General features: G+C 45.0%; 1 protein-coding gene across 1 annotated transcript in view; it reads right to left on the bottom strand.

The window, feature by feature from the left end:
* LOC138510283 (transmembrane channel-like protein 2-A) overlaps window positions 1–16,994 on the bottom strand; it is a 614,464-nt gene that overhangs the window by 222,436 nt on the left and 375,034 nt on the right. Inside the window, exon 11 of the mRNA XM_069625813.1 lies at window positions 8,869–9,021. Coding sequence (XP_069481914.1) covers window positions 8,869–9,021 — 153 coding nt within the window. The remainder of the gene's footprint in view (window positions 1–8,868; window positions 9,022–16,994) is intronic.

The following is a 16,994-nucleotide window of genomic DNA, read 5'->3' as shown; positions in this document are numbered from 1 at the left end:
TTGTGGGAGTGTTGTCAGCATTCTCTACCACTCTCCCTACACCGTCTCTCAGCCCGCGCCCAATCTTCCTCTTTTCTCTACAGTTGAATATCAATATACTCAGGTTCTCAAACCTGATCCCTTAGCTTTTCTCCTGATCTAACACTCCCCATGTCCACCAACATCCTTCTGTGAGGATCTTGATGCTCTTCTTTCCTCTCTCCTCCTGTCTACTGTCCCTCTGTTTCTTCTTGGTGACTTTAATCTCCACTTGTCGATGACTTGCACTTCTTTTCCTCTCCTATCCCTTCTTGGTCCCTACTGCCTCTCGAATGCACCAACCCCAATTTCTCAGATCTCTGGATCCTGCCTATATCTAATGTTTTCCTCAATGTCATCTTTGACATCTGTTACTGCCTTTCCCATTCTCAACTCACATCATGCTCTTCTTTCTTTCTCTCTTATTCCTCCTCCTGCCTCTCTCTTTCCACCTCTGCAGCTTCTCGTGTCTTACTTCATTGCAACCTGCATAGCTTTGATGTTTTTGTCTTTTAGCTCTGCCAACACTACTTATCTCCGCTAATTACCTGAGCTCGCTTATCTCTATCTGCCTTTCAATGAGCCTCCTATTGTTCTTCTAAAGGTGCTTCCTTGCACACTTCCATTATCTCACGTTTCCCCTTTCCTTCTCCTTTCAGTTCTCCCCATCTCTGTTGATCAGCCGTTCTGCGTCTGCCTGATGCAGATACTGCTGCTTTTCTGCATCATGCCCATCCTTTCAACATGCTATGATTCTTCCCATGCTCATGAAGCCTACGCTGGCTCCTTCTCTCCCCTCTTTCTTAAGCCCTATCTCTCTCCTTCCTTATCTCTACAAGCTTCTTGAGTGAATTGTCTACTCTCAGGAGTCTACCTCTATTAATTTTCACTCTCTCCTTCCTCGCTACGAATCTGGCTTTCACTCTTGTCACTCTACTGGGACTGTGCTCCTTTACTAATTCTCTCATCAGCTCATCATGAAAAGTATTTTTCTCTGCTGGTACTTCTAGATCTCTCAGAAGCCTCTGATACTGCCAACCGCTCTCTTGTACTTGCATCACATGCTTATCTTGTTTTCAAAAACTTTTTTCTTGATGGGTTCCATAACTATCTCTGTTATCATAACTATTCAGTCACTTGGGCTTGAGACACTATGTCTACTGACCCTCGTCAACATGATGTACCCCAGGGTTCTGTCCTGAGCCACCTTCGATTTTCCTTGTATACTATTGCACGTGCTTCCATTATCACCTTGTCCGTTCTATCCCACCACTTCTACGCTGATGACTCAAAACGTTGTAATTCCTTCTCATCTTTTACCCCTGCTGTTTACAAGACTATCACATCCTGCCTTCTTGCCATCCAGTCCTGGATGTCCAATAACTTCCTTTATCTTAACCATTCCAAGACTGAGGTCCTCTCCTTTACTATTTCCTCCATTACTCCCCCTCTAACGTTCATTTCATCCCCCCAATTGTATAGCTTCCTCACTCTCGGCTCGCAATCTTAGTGTATACATTGATGCTTCTGTTACTTTCTCTGCTCTCATTTCTAAATGTTCTCGGTCATGTCGATTTCACCTCTTTAACCTCTGGAAAGCTAGACCTTCTCTCTCCTTTTCTGCTACTATACTACTTCTTTCTTATTTTTTCTCACCTTTTCTACTTTTCCACTCTTCTTCTTGGCTTTCCAGATTCACATCTTGCTCCTTTCCATTCGATCTACAATTCCTCCATGTGGAACGTATACCTAGATGTTCCCTTTTTGTAGTTTGCAATGAAGCTTGACGTCAGCAATGACGAGTTTTTACTATCTAACTCATGTTTTTTTTTAAATGTTTCAAAATCATGCTGTGAGATGTTTGAGTATCTTCTGCCTCCCCATCCATCTCAAAGTAGTGCTACCTCGTCTTAAAGGGCTGGGTCGGTAATCCAGTTTCATAAGTCTTGTAGAGTGCTTTAAAGAAGTTTGGGTGAGATATGTATGGTATGGTATGGGACTTCCCCTATGTGAGGCAGGGTTAATGGTTTGTGGCGACACCATGCAAAGTGTGTGTATTGTATGGAGTGGGATCTCTCCTCCAGTATGAAGTGTGGTCACCGGTACTGTTGGACCACACCTTTTAGACATGGCTGGGTTTAATGGAAGTGAGGAATGGGTCAGATGTGTAAGTCAATAAGGGTGGGACACCTTCCCATTCATGTGACTAGGGCATGTAGAGGATGGGCAGAAAGGGGGGACGCATTCCGTAAGAATGAGTGGCTGCTGTTGGAGGCACAGCCAGTGTGTTAGCTGTAAATTTAGGAATGCATATAGTGAAGGCTCCAGTGTATGTCAGTTGGAGAACCCAGCTTGGGTGATGGGACCCAGTGGTTCATACTTGTCATCTTAATGGATCATAACCTGACTGGAATAAAGCTAACTTTGACAGATGTGTCCAAGGAACCTACTTTTCTACAGGTTTGATTTTCTGAAGTGCAAGATCTGTAGCCACATGGTTTCTACAATGTTTAATCTGTGCTTTTGGAAGGCTTCTGTCAACAATAAAGCTCAGTGACTGGGCTAAGTTTGTCCGTTGTGGGCTGTATGTTTCCAGGTGCATGTCATCCTGCCATTTTTTAATGAGTTCTTCTTTGATGGGAGGACTGATGAGGATGCATTTGGTCTTGGCGGGGTTGAGATTGGGGTAGGCATTTGACATCCATGTCTGGATGCTAGCCTGACATTAGCATAGGCAAGGGATGTCCTCAGGACCACTGACACTAAGGTAAAGCTGAATGTCATCAGCGGTCTGATGCATGTCTAAATTGGGGTAATTCAGGAGAGTTCACATTGGTTCCATGCATAGTTTGACGATGACTGGGGAGAGGATGGAAACTTGGCAAACCCCACACGTGACTGAGAGTTGGTTAGATCTGAAGGAGCCCATCTGTACGGCCTAGTGCCTGCTACTGCAATGGGATGCAAAGCAGTTCATGATATTTCTGGAGAAGCCCTTCCTGTCAGTGATGAAGGAGAGAAGTGTAAGGTGGTCAACTGTGTTGAAGGTAGCAGAGAGGTCTAAGAGGAATAACATGCATGAGTATGCTGTGTCTGGCAGCTGCGTCCTATCCTCCAGGCAGGTTTCTCTCACTTTTTCCCTGGCAGTCTCTCATTGTATGCACCTGGGGCAGGTCTTTGTTTTCAGTTGTCTGACCATAATTAAGCTTTTTAGCTGGAAATGCCTGACATTTGCAGTTATTTTGTAAGGAAGGAAAGGGGAAAGGTTGACAGTAACCTGTACATGCTGCTGGGACTGAAGGTTTATTGTGAAAAGGGAAAGGAGGATACCATGTCTCACCCAAGGACATCCTCTCCCCACTCCCCAAGTCTTCTCCACCCAGGTGATCCTCCCTCGCATATCCGCCCCAGGGTCAGGATCCAAAAGCAATGGCCTTCCCTGGCCACTTAGGCAGAGGATGTTGGAGAAAAGGAAGTGAGGATACCCTCAGGTTCCTCACTGAGACCCAGTACCTTTCCTGGGCAGGGATACTCGGGTGCATTTGGGCAACCCCAGACCAAGTGGGAATTCATCATCTAAGATACCCACATTGACTGTTTCCTCTTCTTCCTCCTCCATGAGCATAGCGCTGACTATGGCTGTCTTGCATCTACCCTTGGATGTGGGATCGCTCTTCCTATGCTTCTGGCATCTGCAGGCAAAGCAGACTTGAGGCTGGGAGTGTGGATGCCCCAGTGCCCTCACTTCCCCTTTCTGCCGAGTGGATGATGTAGGTGACAGAATTCTCCCTTCAAACTTTTGGGGTCCTATCTTGGCAAGAGGGTGTGGACCTCTGTCCTTACCCTCTTTTGATTTATTTTTCTTAACCTCCTTGTCTTCTGGTTTGGATGCACTATCCATGGCCTTCTTCTGGACGTGAGTATCCACAAACAGATCAGCTGCCTTTACAAGCTCCAGAAGGTCCATGATACTTATGTCCACTAGATGCTGGTGTAACTCCATCTCACACTGTCTAAGCATACTCTTACATGCAATCATATTAAACATGCACACAAATGTGTGAACATTGTTACCTGTGACCTAACCACTCAGCTACTTCAGGAAATTATGCATAAACACCTCAAACTTTTGACTGTCCTTCTTGGGGAGCTGCCTAAAGCTCTTGAGGTTCTGTTCTGGTGTCTTGCAGAAAATCCTGAGGATGGCAGCATTCATTTTGGAATAGATAGGCCTCTCCTCAGGAGTAAAGTGAATAATTACATCAGTTTCAACTGTCGCTAGAAGGCACATATGTTTGCACACCACTGATCATCTTCCACCTCGTGGAGGTGGAAATCTAACTCCAGCTTTTCGAGGCAGTCAAAACTATCTTCCCCTCCTCATATGGCATGAGTAAGTCCTTGGGGAGGTGGTGCCTAGACTTACCTTGGGAGCCATCACTGGAGACACTTCCTTTTCCATTGGAAGATTTGGTGGCCTATTTCTGGGTCTCAAGCTCCACCTTGCACGATTCATCACAAGGTCCCTTTGTTTTTTCTCTGCCAGGGCCTCAGCAGACTGCTATTTCCATTCCTCCAAGGCCATATTCCTTTCTTCCAAGGGTAATATGGCTATGGGATCCGGATCTGTGCTGGTCCCTGGGCAGCCCTCCATACCCCTAGCTTCCTGAAAGGATTGGAGGCTTTTCAGAAGTCTGGCCTTCTTAACCTTACCACCATGAGGGAGACAACCCTCACAACAGAGGTCGCGCAAGACACTTTCTGCCAAGGTCTGTGCCATGCTCATGTTGAAATATATGTAAAAATACCTTGCAGTAGAAACTGACGTTAACTGCACACTTTTATTTTGGCTGGCTGAATTGTAGGAACAGTCTGTTTCACATCCCAACCACTGACACCAGTGTTATTTTGTCTCACAGGAGTATACGATTGAGTGGGGTAAAATGGCCCACTCACTCCTCACACTTCTAGAAACCAAAACACAGAATGATCATAAAGGTAAAATAGGGACAGTTAAGAGATATACCTCCTTTGCCTTTTGTGGTAATGTTGACTGAGAGAAGGCTACACTCTCAAGAGGGGTGTGAAGTTGAACCAGTAGAGACCCAAGCAACACAGTATGACAGTCCAAAATAAAGGAACTGTCCAATCAAGGTTCGACAAAAATATAAACACTTTAATTAAACACATCCTCTGTACGTAGTACAAATAGAAAATACTGTACAAAAACAGAGAAGATGCTACAGATTGGAAAAAGTAGTACTCTGAGCTTCGTTCCAGGGGTGCTATGTATGGTACAAAGTACAAAATATATCTTGTACAAAACAGTGATCGTGGCCTAAACAATCTCAAGGGTCCCAGTGGACTGTGGTGGCAGTTTAGATTCACAGTACCTGGATTTAGTTCTTGGTGGGCTGAGGCATCAGACCTGGAATTGAATGTTGATGAGAGCTGATCAGGCTCAGGCAAGATCATGCAGGCCTGGCAGCAAGCAGCCATACAGTAGGGCAAATGCAGGTGCTCTGTGCGGTTGAACAGCAGCTCTTAACAGATGCTGGTCGGTCCCAAGAACGCTTTGCAGTCCGAGCCGGACTTTAGTTGCTTGGAAGGGGTAGGCAAGTGATGCTCTAGCGGTTCGAGTACGCGGGTGATGGTCAAATTGGTGATGAAGGGTGCGTCGATGTGCGATCAATGAGGTGGCAGTTCTTGGGCTAGCTGGGCCAAGACGTGGTTTTAATCTCTGGTTAGAGTTGGCAAGTGATCCTCCAGTGATTCGGTTCGGTGACTTGCATGGGCACTTACTTCAGGCCTGAAAGGTGGCAGGCTTCTCTAGGACACATTGACATTTTGAGCTGAATTAGATGCAATCAAATAATTTAGTTTGTTGGCGGGGTGCAAGAGCCTGCATCAGTGCTTTCCCTGCGACCAGTTTGGTGCAGTAGAACGTGGAGCTTCAGCAGGGTTCATCCCCTGGTGTTGTGAGGCTTTAAAAAAAGAATGGAGGACAGGATGGTTCCATTTAGGGCCTGCTCTCCTAGCTTAGAAGATCTGTTGAATAATGGTTGATCCTGTTTCACAGCACTGGTCACTGGGAGTGGTTAGGGGACAGAATTCTCTTCTGTCTTGGACAGCTCCTTCTTCACCTCAGGCTGAGGGCTTTGGACAGTGCAAATGTTGCAAAAGAAGTTCAGATAAGAATCTTCAGAACCACTCTTTGGCCTTAAAGGATCCTTGAGGAACTGTGTGAATCTGCTGAAGGGGTGAGAGACCTCTTCCTTTAAAGGCAGACTTCTCCAGGTGATTGGTCTAAAGCTAGTCTGATTTAGCAGACTATTCCCTGCTCCTGGTCAGAATGCACTTTTCATGTTGATGCCAAGGGATTCAAAAAGAGGCTGGGTTTCTGTCTTGCTGGTTAGCAGTATCGGCCCATCTAACCCGAATTCACATCCCCTTCCAAAGCAGAGCTGACTCACAGGAACTGACACAACAATTTGGATGTGGTGGCAATGATCATAAGTTGCACCAGGCACTATGCCTGAACTCAGGCATAGTTTATTTTTAGAGAGTATCCTTCCACCAGCATGGGGTACTCATGATCATGACAGTTTGGGGGTATATCTTAAATGCCGCCCATGTGCTGCAATGCCTTTGCGTTGCTTGCACTATGGAGTGGGCATCTTTGACCTTTGAATCTGCTCTGCGCCATGAGGGGAGCAGGAGATGAGGAGATGTGGACCAGGCTACTGATGCAGCAGGGCACAAGTACACTACGCTTTTGGCATAAAGTTGTGACAAAGGGTACTCAACCACATACTTGTATGTTTTATTAAAAATAAAAAATAAAAAGTATTTTTGCACCCTTGCCATACAGCAATTCCTCAGACCCAGAACACAGCCAGAATCGTGTTGGAGGTCTGAGAAATCTGAAGCTTTTCCAGTCTAATGTTGCGGAAGAGATTCTACTGCTACCATCCCCACAAGTATACAGGAAGTGGGAGGATGAAAACACTTACATGAACAAATTGTGGACATTAATCTGGCATGATCGGGGATCAAGGCAATCGATGCAACTAAGGGATGACGTGAAGGACAACCTGCTTTCTTGCATATGTTTGAGGGGTGTCACTGAATGAGCAATACACACGTCTGCAAAGAGGAGGCATCGGGAGTCCTGAGGTCAGATTCTATCCTGGCTGTTTGACAGTCGAGGCAGCTACACAGGCCTGTGAGAAAACTCAGCAGGTGGACTCGGCATAAAATTACACATATACTTGGAAAATTGGATGCTTTTCATCAATCCCACAAAGTGTTTTCTGACTGGACCAAGGCATCGGTTTGTGGCACCTCTCTGATACAAATGGACAATCTCAGAGGCGACATTCTATTCCTCTGGCTGAAAACTTTCAAAGGTTTTGGATAGAAACATGTGCTAGGTTACCAAACAGTTGTGTGCGTCTCTCAATCACCATGGCTAGGAGACCATTTGCAGCTTATGACACATACTGGAGTGTAGGAGTTAGGTAAATTGGCAATCCTCACTGAACGTTGGTGTGCTTGGGCTTCTCTTTGAAAGAGCAGAGAACAACATAATGGATCTCCCAGATCTCCCAGTAGCAGCTGCAAAGGCTTTATCTATGCAGAGCATGCCATGAGGAACCAGGAAGAGGTGCTTGGAATTAAATCTTTCAAATTGTGAGTCAATATAATTCCCCATCCTCCAATCACATAGGCGTTCGCAAAAATAATCACTGGTGGTAATTCGGCTGGTGGCAATTACTCCATGGGCCTCATTACGACCCTGGCGGAGTGGGTTTACGCCAGCGGTATTCGCGGCGGACCCGTCCGCCCTACTACGAGTTCCCGTAGCGCCATGGAGCGTTTTCCGCCTGGTTTTTCCGGGCGGAGAAATCCATGGCGCTACGGGACCTTGTTGTTAATTACGCCACCGTATTTTACGGTGGCGTAATTAACGCCTTCCCCACTCCCATTATACCCTATGGGGCAAAAATAGGAATGGGGAAGGGTAAAATGGGGAATGGGGATTTACCGCCCCGCCAAGGTCGGAATGGGGCGGTAAATCTGCCAACCCCCATGGCGCTATCGGCAGCTTTCCGCCGTGCTCCATGGTGCATTTGGCGCCACGATTTCCGCCAGGGTCGTAATGAGGCCCCATGTATTGGGAGGTAAAGTGAAAGAAATAACTCTGGCTAATTTCAGGAGTTATTATAGAGAAGTAGGTAAATCCTTTACTTTCCCTGCAAACCCATAATATACTGGTGCAGTAAGTTTGGTGGTAATCCAGTTACCACAACTTTTTACAGTGCTAGTAATAATGAGCCCAAAGTTACTGAGTTTCTTCTAAAAAAAGTTATCAACTTCAGAATTCGTGATGTACATCCTAGCGTTGATAAAAGCAGACAGAACATTGGAATTTGTATCTAATACACATGCTGGGTTCAGATGCTAGGTTCTTTCCACTGTTATGGTAAATAATACAGTTAGTCTATAAGGTTGAACCTTCCAGCTGCACGAGGGAGACTTTTTTTTCCCTTTGATAGTCTTATTTGAACAGGATACGTAACCTGGACAGTAATTCATGGCACTAAAAATGTGATATCCAAACTGGGTGTCAGTCGCTCAATTTCTAAAATTGCTTACTCGTGATTGGTCTGGCAAGAATGCTGCCTCTCGCTCTGCAGTTCGGACATGTCTCTTTTTACTTTCTGTTCGAGTCGGTTTGCGTTTGGAAAACTTCCATAGGAAAGTGCAACACTCTACTTTGCTATAGAAAATAAGATGGCCCCAAATATGCATGCAGTGCACCACTGCCACAGGGCGGAAATTACTTACAATGCCAACGGTTGTTTCCCAGCAGGGACCTCTGGGCACATCTGCGGGACTTATGGGAGGTGGGGTCAGTGAGCTTCCATTCAATGAAGTTAAATTGTAGTAGCTCGCAAACAACTCCAGGGTTTTATTTTTCACATGTTCCTCTTCTGCCAACTGAAATAAAAATTAAAACTGTGTTTAATAATCATGTTGTGAAAATGTGCTATGTTTTATTTTCCATTTACTGCTGTCCTTAATGCATAGAATTCCACATCTATCTGTTAATATATGCAGAGATCAAAATACAAAATGCTACGTATAATTGGACTATTTTTTTATGGTACAACGTCCTTTCATCGCCTGCTTTTACATCGCCAGGCTTTTTAAACGTGCACATTTCATCGAATGTGCTCATCTTTTTTTTTTAGGGAGGGGTGGGAAAGGGCAAATAAGGGGTTGGGCGGGTGTGCAATAGTAAAAAATAAGTGTGGGCATGGGTTTCAGGGGGGGACCCCCCAAAAAAAACCAAAAAAAAAACCATGAGCACATTTAATGGAATGTGCACGTTTAAAAGCCTGGCGATGTATAGGGTATGTGTTTATGTATATATACATGTATACTGCCATTGTTAGTTATATGAAATAGCACCATAGCATGGCACGGGGAGGCTGGTAGGTCCATCTCTACTTTTTGGAGGGTGGCAACTTAGATGGCAGGGGCATAGTCCAGAGGGCTACTGAGGGCATTGCAGGGGGTCTATTTAACATGGATAGTTCTCGAGAGCGAACAAGTGGTGGGTCAAGGAAGCTAAAAACTGAGGATTGATGTTAGGGTCTCCACCACCTGGGAAATTAAATTCGACAAATGTAGAAATTAACTTTGGATGTACCATTGCCTTTGGGCACAATCTGTAAAACTGTCCTCTTAAAAGGTGCCTCATTTCCTTCCTTGTGTGATCTCTTTACCTTATGAGGTGATTGTTTGTTATATGGAAGTTAGATTAATCCATTAAAATGAGCACATTTTATGTCGGATTGTAAACCTATTAAAGAGCAAAAATGAGCAAGGTCATGGGATGCCTGGCTCAAGAACGAAGGGTGAACACACTCCTATGGGGGTTACACCTTGGCAAGTGTGTACACGTTACTGTAATTGAATTCTGACAAAAATGTATCAGGACAATTCTGAGTACTGCAGTCAGATTTTTAATAAAACTGCAGTTTATGTGTTAGTAGATACACTTAACTGGGAGTTACACAAGATACAACAGTATTTACATATATGTCAGGTATAGTGACCAATTAGTAAGTGAAAAATGTCAAATATTTGTAGCGTCTGTCCAATGCTTACACATCCACTGAGGGGTCATTGGGAAGGAGACCAGTGGACTTAGTGAGGTGATAGCATGTAATAATCAGCACATATGCATCAAAACAATGTAGGGTTGAACAAGGACAACACAGACAATATAACAGTGAACACAACAGTGTTTCAGCCAGAAGGTGAGCTAGGATGAGCTCTGATGGGGTGGCCTTCATCAGGACGAGATATTCCAAAGTGGGAAGTATCTTATGGGGTCTGTTGAGATAAACAGACGAGATGTTATAGGAGTGGGCGCATTCGTGGGTATCTAGCACAGGTAAAAGTTTAAATACATGAAGGACCGGTGCTTACCGGAACTTGGGACCGCAGTGGCTCAGGGAGTAGCAGTGTCAGGAGTACACTGGGGGATTTTCGAGGTCCTAGAAGTGGCCGTTCCTGTGGAAGTAGGAAGGACATGGGGGCTGTGTTAAGCCATAAAGAGTGGGGGAGCAACTAAGGGCTAAAAAAGGGGTAAGAGCAAAGCTTACCTTAAGGAGGTCTGTTACCATGCAAATATTGTGTGGAAAGGCTGGCGTGGTAAATACGCAAAGTCAACCGCAAGCGTGAGGGGCTGTGGAAAAAATGGACTCAAGGGGCTCAGATTGCAGGCCTCGGAGTATGATAAGTGTCATGGTGCACGTAAGAGCTGGTGAGGCGTGCAGGTCACAAAATGGTGTGGATGAGGTGTGGCGGATCTAATCACGGGTGGGTAACATAACATGTGAGTACCACGCGGAGGTAGGTCTGAGCATGACTTAAAAATGGACAGAAGTACGAATACGTAGTGTTCGCGGTGTCAAAACATCCGTGATGCTTAAAGGGAGTCATTACAACCTTAAAAACCCAGGCGGCCGATTGGCGTGATCACCAGTGTAGGATGTCATGCTGAGGTGAAGATGGTGAAAAAGTCTGAAATGGTGGCTGGGCTTCCGTTCTTAAGTGAGACATGCAACCGAGAAATAGGTGCAAGGGATCACTTGGCTGCAGTGGTGGCATGCGCGTGTACTCACCTCGGGTTAAAGGAGGGATGAGCGCTGCAGAACAAGCTGTCAGCAGTCGCAGTCCCTGGCTGCGCACGGGGTGAGCTAGGGAGCGGACTGCAATTAAAAGGGGAGAGCGGCCATGATGAGGTGCTCCTTGTTTTTTGCATTGCTCATGGGCTGTATCGATGACAAGGATCAGCCAGTCACGGCTGCATTTATTACCGACCCCGCTGAAGTTTTTGTTAAATTTGGGGTTATCGGTAAAGACACATGGTATATTTTTCATCAAAAACGCCAAGAAGCGGCCACCAACACCGACCGCACTATATGTCTCACCAAAACAACCAAAAAGGAACTTGACAGACTGGTATGTGTCACCACCTTTAGCCCACTCAGTGACCTCATTAAAAAGACCATCAAACTACACTGGCCCATCATCAAAAACGTGGGATCACTACAAAAAGCCCCACTGTTTGCCTTCAAGAAAAACCGGAACATCAGAGAATCCTTGGTACACACCTTCATAGAACCCTCCAACTCTACCAGCACTGTATGGAATCTCCCACCCGTACAAGGCCACTAGTGGTGTGGCAAATGTATGGTCTGCCAATCCACAGAAACTACTAAAATATTCCAACATAATGACATTAATTGGACTCTGAAGCACCACACCAATTGCAATACAAAACAGGTCATATATGTTATAACCTGTCCCTGTGGACTCATTTACGTGGGCAAAACCATGAGACCAGTCAAGACCAGGATCTGCGAGCACCGCTCATGCATAAAAAACAAAGTACCTGACAAAACCCTAGTAGATCATTTTGTCAAGAAAAATCACACCAATATGGTCCTCAAATGGCTGGTAATACAGAAAGTTACAGCCACCATCAGAGGGGGAGACGTCGACAGAATCTTAACTCGTTTAGAACAGAAATGGGTGCACAAATTAAATTCTGTCCGGTCAGGTTTAAACATTTGCGTAGAGTGGAAACATTTCCTGTAATTGAGACAATGCATCCACTCCCAATTGACCTCATGCTGGACGATGTAACACCACCATATTTTGCAAATATGTGCCTTTTCCTGTGTCACTGTTAACATAACCACCATCAATAATGGGGCATTTCCTGACCACAAGGCCATCTACTTCATGATTGGCACCACTGCACTTTGGACTATACCTGGAACTTTGACCGTGCAGATTTACCCAACAGTTGCTTACTGCTGTACCTACTGTTCATTTTGTGTAAATATTTATCATGATATGTATCACCTAAACATGTTGTTGTGCTCACATCATCCATTCCATTTCTTTAACCATCTTTAGCAGCTCTGGGCACCATTACCACCATACCTTTGACTCCGACCAATCAGCATCCTAGCCTGGCAGTGAGGCCTCCCTCGCCCGCCTGCCTGGATATGGACAACCAATCTGAGCCACGCATCATTTCATGCGTTTGCGCACTCACCAGTATGCTGTCCCATGGCTGAGTGTGTTCTTTACTTTGACTTTGGAACCAGGCGCTAATTCCGGTCAGGCACCCTCACGGGCACCCCGGCCTTGCGCACCTCATCATGGCCGCTCTCCCCTTTTAATTGCAGTCTGCTCCCTAGCTCACTCCGTGTGCAGCCAGGGACTGCGACCGCTGACAGCTTGTTCTGCAGCGCTCATCCTTCCTTTAACCCGAGGTGAGTACACGCGCATGCCACCACTGCAGCCATGTAATCCCTTGCACCTATTTCTTGGCTGCATGTTTCACTTAAGAACGGAAGCCCACCCACCATTTCAGACTTTTCACCATCTTCAACTCAGCATGACACCCTACACTGGCGATCACGCCAATCCGCCGCCTGGGTTTTTAAGGTTGTAATGACTCCCTTTAAGCATCAGGGATGTTTTGACACCGCAAACGCTACGTATTCGCACTTCTGTCAATTTTTAAGTCATGCTCAGACCTACCTCTGCGTGGTACTCACATGTTATGTTACCCACCCGTTATTAGATCCGCCACACCTCATCCACACCATTTTGTGACCTACATGCCTCACCAGCTCTTACGTGCACCATGACACTTATCATACTCCGAGGCCCGCAATCTGAGCCCCTTGTGTCCATTTTTTCTGCAGCCCCTCACGCTTGCAGTTGACTTTGCGTATTTACCACGCCAGCCTGTTCCACCCAAAATTTGCGCGGTAACAGGCCTCCTTAAGGTAAGCTTTGCTCTTACCCCTTTTTTAACCCTTAGTTGCTCCCCCACTCTTTATGGCTTAACACAGCCCCCATGTCCTTCCTACTTCCACAGGAACGGCCACTTCTAGGACCTTGAAAATCCTCCAGTGTACTCCTGACACTGCTACTCCCTGAGCCACGGCGCTCCCAAGTTCCGGTAAGCACCGGTCATTCATGTATTTAAACCTCTACCTGTGCTAGATACCCACGAATGTGCCCACTCCTATAACATCTCGTCTGTTTATCTCAACAGACCCCACAAGATACTTCCCGCTTTGGAATATCTCGTCCTGATGAAGGCCACCCCATCAGAGCTCATCTTAGCTCACCTTCCGGCAGAAACACTGTTGTGTTCACTGTTATATTGTCTGTGTTGTCATTGTTCAACCCTACATTATTTTGATGCATATGTGCTGATTATTACATGCTATCACCTCACTAAATCCACTGGTCTCCTTCCCAATGACCCCTCAGTGGATGTGTAAGCATTGGGCAGACGCTACAAATATTTGACATTTGTCACTTACTAATTGGTCACTATACCTGAAATATGTGTAAATACTGTTGTATCTTGTGTAACTCCTAGTTAAGTGTATCTACAAACACGTAACTGCAGTTTTATTAAAAATCTGACTGCAGTACTCAGAATTGTCCTGATACGTTTTTGTCAGAATTCAATTACAGTAACGTGTACACACTTGCCACGGTGTAACCCCCATAGGAGTGTGTTCACCCTTCGTTCTTCAGCCAGGTATCCCATGACCTTGCTCATTTTTGCTCTTTAATACGTGACTACCCACGTGGGTAGAGCAAGGCATCAACCAGGTGCCCTTTTTGATAAACATTCCGGATTGTAAACCTATACACTATTTGTAAAACAAAGTTCTGAATACAAACAAATTGTTTGAAGTTCCCCCATCAGACCCCACCATAAGCATTATGGAAAACAAAACCCACGTATAAATAGAAAGAAATCAGGAGGTCTTCACCGGGAATTGTTAACTAATTAACAGTCTACTGAGCCTCAACCCCCCAAACCCCTATGCTGTTGGATGTTTGATTGTGATCACCAACCAAAGACAAAAGCGCAGGTCACCAAGCGCCTAAATCCTGCTATAAAACAGTCACTGCAATTATAACCGGATACATTTTTGAAGGTCCTGTACTATTGTACAGGGACTCTGAGTCAGCACTAGTGGAGAAACAACTTTTTAGGAAAAATTTAGTTAACTATTGTTTCCTCATCTGTGCTAGTAGAGCAAGCACAGATGAGCAAGTACTTTCTGCAACTTGTCTTTTGTTATTTGGGAGGTTTTCTATTTTCTTGATACTTACAGTAACAGTATTGTCTATATCATGTGAGAGAGTGTCAGTATGCATTGTAAAGAGAGCTCTCTGCTAGCCCTCACTGATGTAGCTATTACACTCTTCAGAGGTTGTTCCTTCTTGCATCACTTGATCTTCAGATTTCTGTCAAATTCTCTTTGAGGGATACAGTAATACATGACAGTCTGGAGGCTAACTGATGCAAACAGCACATTCACTTCACTGAATCACAGTGAGTGCCAGTAGCTTCACATTATGTCAACTACCACATGTTGCTGTAACTCCAACAGATAGTACACCGTTTCTCAACCGCATAAAGATGAGCAGAAGAGACGGCCCTCCCAAGCAGGATGCACATAGATCTCTGGAAATCTGCATATCTGTTTACCTGGCCCAGTGGGACGACCACATTTATTTGCCAGAGCATATGTTTTCTCCTCTGCCACACACTAGTGATATACATGTACACTTAATGCAGACATTGAACATTCTAGCTAAAGCCAGTAATGTGGGCTGGCCACTTGTCTTACCTAACACCACTATTTCATGTGCACTATTGGCTCCATCTTAAAGATATAATGCAACAGGGCTCTCATATCATGTTGCCCAATATGGAGAGTTTGTGCACAGGTCATTATGAATTACTATGAACATTGTAAATGTTTGACTAGCAGAATGAATTATGATGTTAGTTCAAAAGCCAGGACTGGCAGATTATTTAACACTTGACATGTAACAATAGGAGGTATCCCTAAACTGTGCTAAGGGTCATTATGCTTTCAGGAAATAGACACACCACCTATTCGAAAGAGGCATGGGATTTTTTCTATGTCATAACATTTTCAGGTACTTAAAAAGGTCAAGAGGTTTTGACATTTAAACTAATCAGTCATGGTCCCGTCAACATGGCCTCCTCTACTTAAAACGTTTTCAACATTATGTTTTCTTTGCGATTTAGTTAAGGTAGGTGTATGCACAGATTAAAAGCCAACTAGGGGTTTTGAAGAACATATGAGCCATCCAAGTGCTAATGGCCGACAAATCAACATTTAACATTAGATGGTATTCGACAGAGAACATGTCATACTCTTTCTCATGTCTGCTGCAGCCACAAGTAAAAAGAAATGTGGCCTATTAGAAAATCCATTGCTTGAAATAAAATAGTGACACATGAGTGTTTTTGGGCCAATGTGAGACCCTGCTTGAGGTGCATGACCCTCAAGAGGTTCACTCAAAGGGATCAACTGCACAAAAGGGTCAAGGACTTCCCACAATTGATCTGGTTCCCATCACTGTTTATCCAGTGTTGGTGGCAAGCCCTTCCTCCCGCCAGTTGATATGCCACTGACAATGCCATTTAACAAGCCACCTACACATACCTAGAACCCTGTTCTCTTCATTTGAGTAAGCAGTGAACACTGAGTAAAAGGAGGCAGGCTAGAAGTAGAGCAAGCACAGATGTATGTAGGCATCAAATAACCCTCTAATCCATAACCCGGCTATCAAAATCAAATGCAATGTCCTCCCTGTATCAGTGAATGGGAAGCGGAGATGCTGAACTAGTCAATACCCCTGCTTGTCTCATTGGATTTATCTCCAATGGGCCTGTCTTGTGCCTCCATAACTCTGCCTCCTCTTAGCATACCAAGGCTGCAGGCCACTCACTATGTTTCTGAGCCGTCTCCTATCATCATGTGTGTTGTAAATGTTGGAAGCGCGAGTGGCCCCTATGACACAGGACCCTTCACTAATCTTTGAGACTTGGCTTTGTGGATATTTAGTTTCAGGTACCATGTGTGCTCCGGGGAATCTCTGTGGCATGGATGTGGTGGAGGTGTCGGCTGTCAGGGGCTGAGGTAAATCTCCCACTCACACGGCAATCCCACAGAACCAGAGGCAGAGAGGAAGACTGTGGCAGGCCACAATGGAACATCAGCAGCCACCTTATATGCATTCCACCCCTCCCCTGCATATAATGTGGCAGGTTGTGCCCTGGACAATAGAAGACCTTGGCTCTCATTCGACACCCTTTCTTTTTAGTTGTACTCTTTATCATTTTCGTAATGGCATAACAGATATGTTGCAAATATAGGAACAGAGTCAGCAAAATACATCATAACAATTCAAATGTTAATGCCAACAAAAGATGACAGAAAAAGAAAAGAAACAAAAAAAACACATACGGCAGTTCCCTTTTCATCATATACATTCACATTTTCCAAGGCCACTATCCACATCCAACC

Source organism: Ambystoma mexicanum, chromosome 6p (genome assembly GCF_040938575.1).
Source record: "Ambystoma mexicanum isolate Mex_15411 chromosome 6p, UKY_AmexF1_1, whole genome shotgun sequence".
Classification (NCBI taxonomy): Eukaryota; Metazoa; Chordata; class Amphibia; order Caudata; family Ambystomatidae; genus Ambystoma; species Ambystoma mexicanum.
This window is presented reverse-complemented; position numbering and strand designations above follow the sequence as displayed.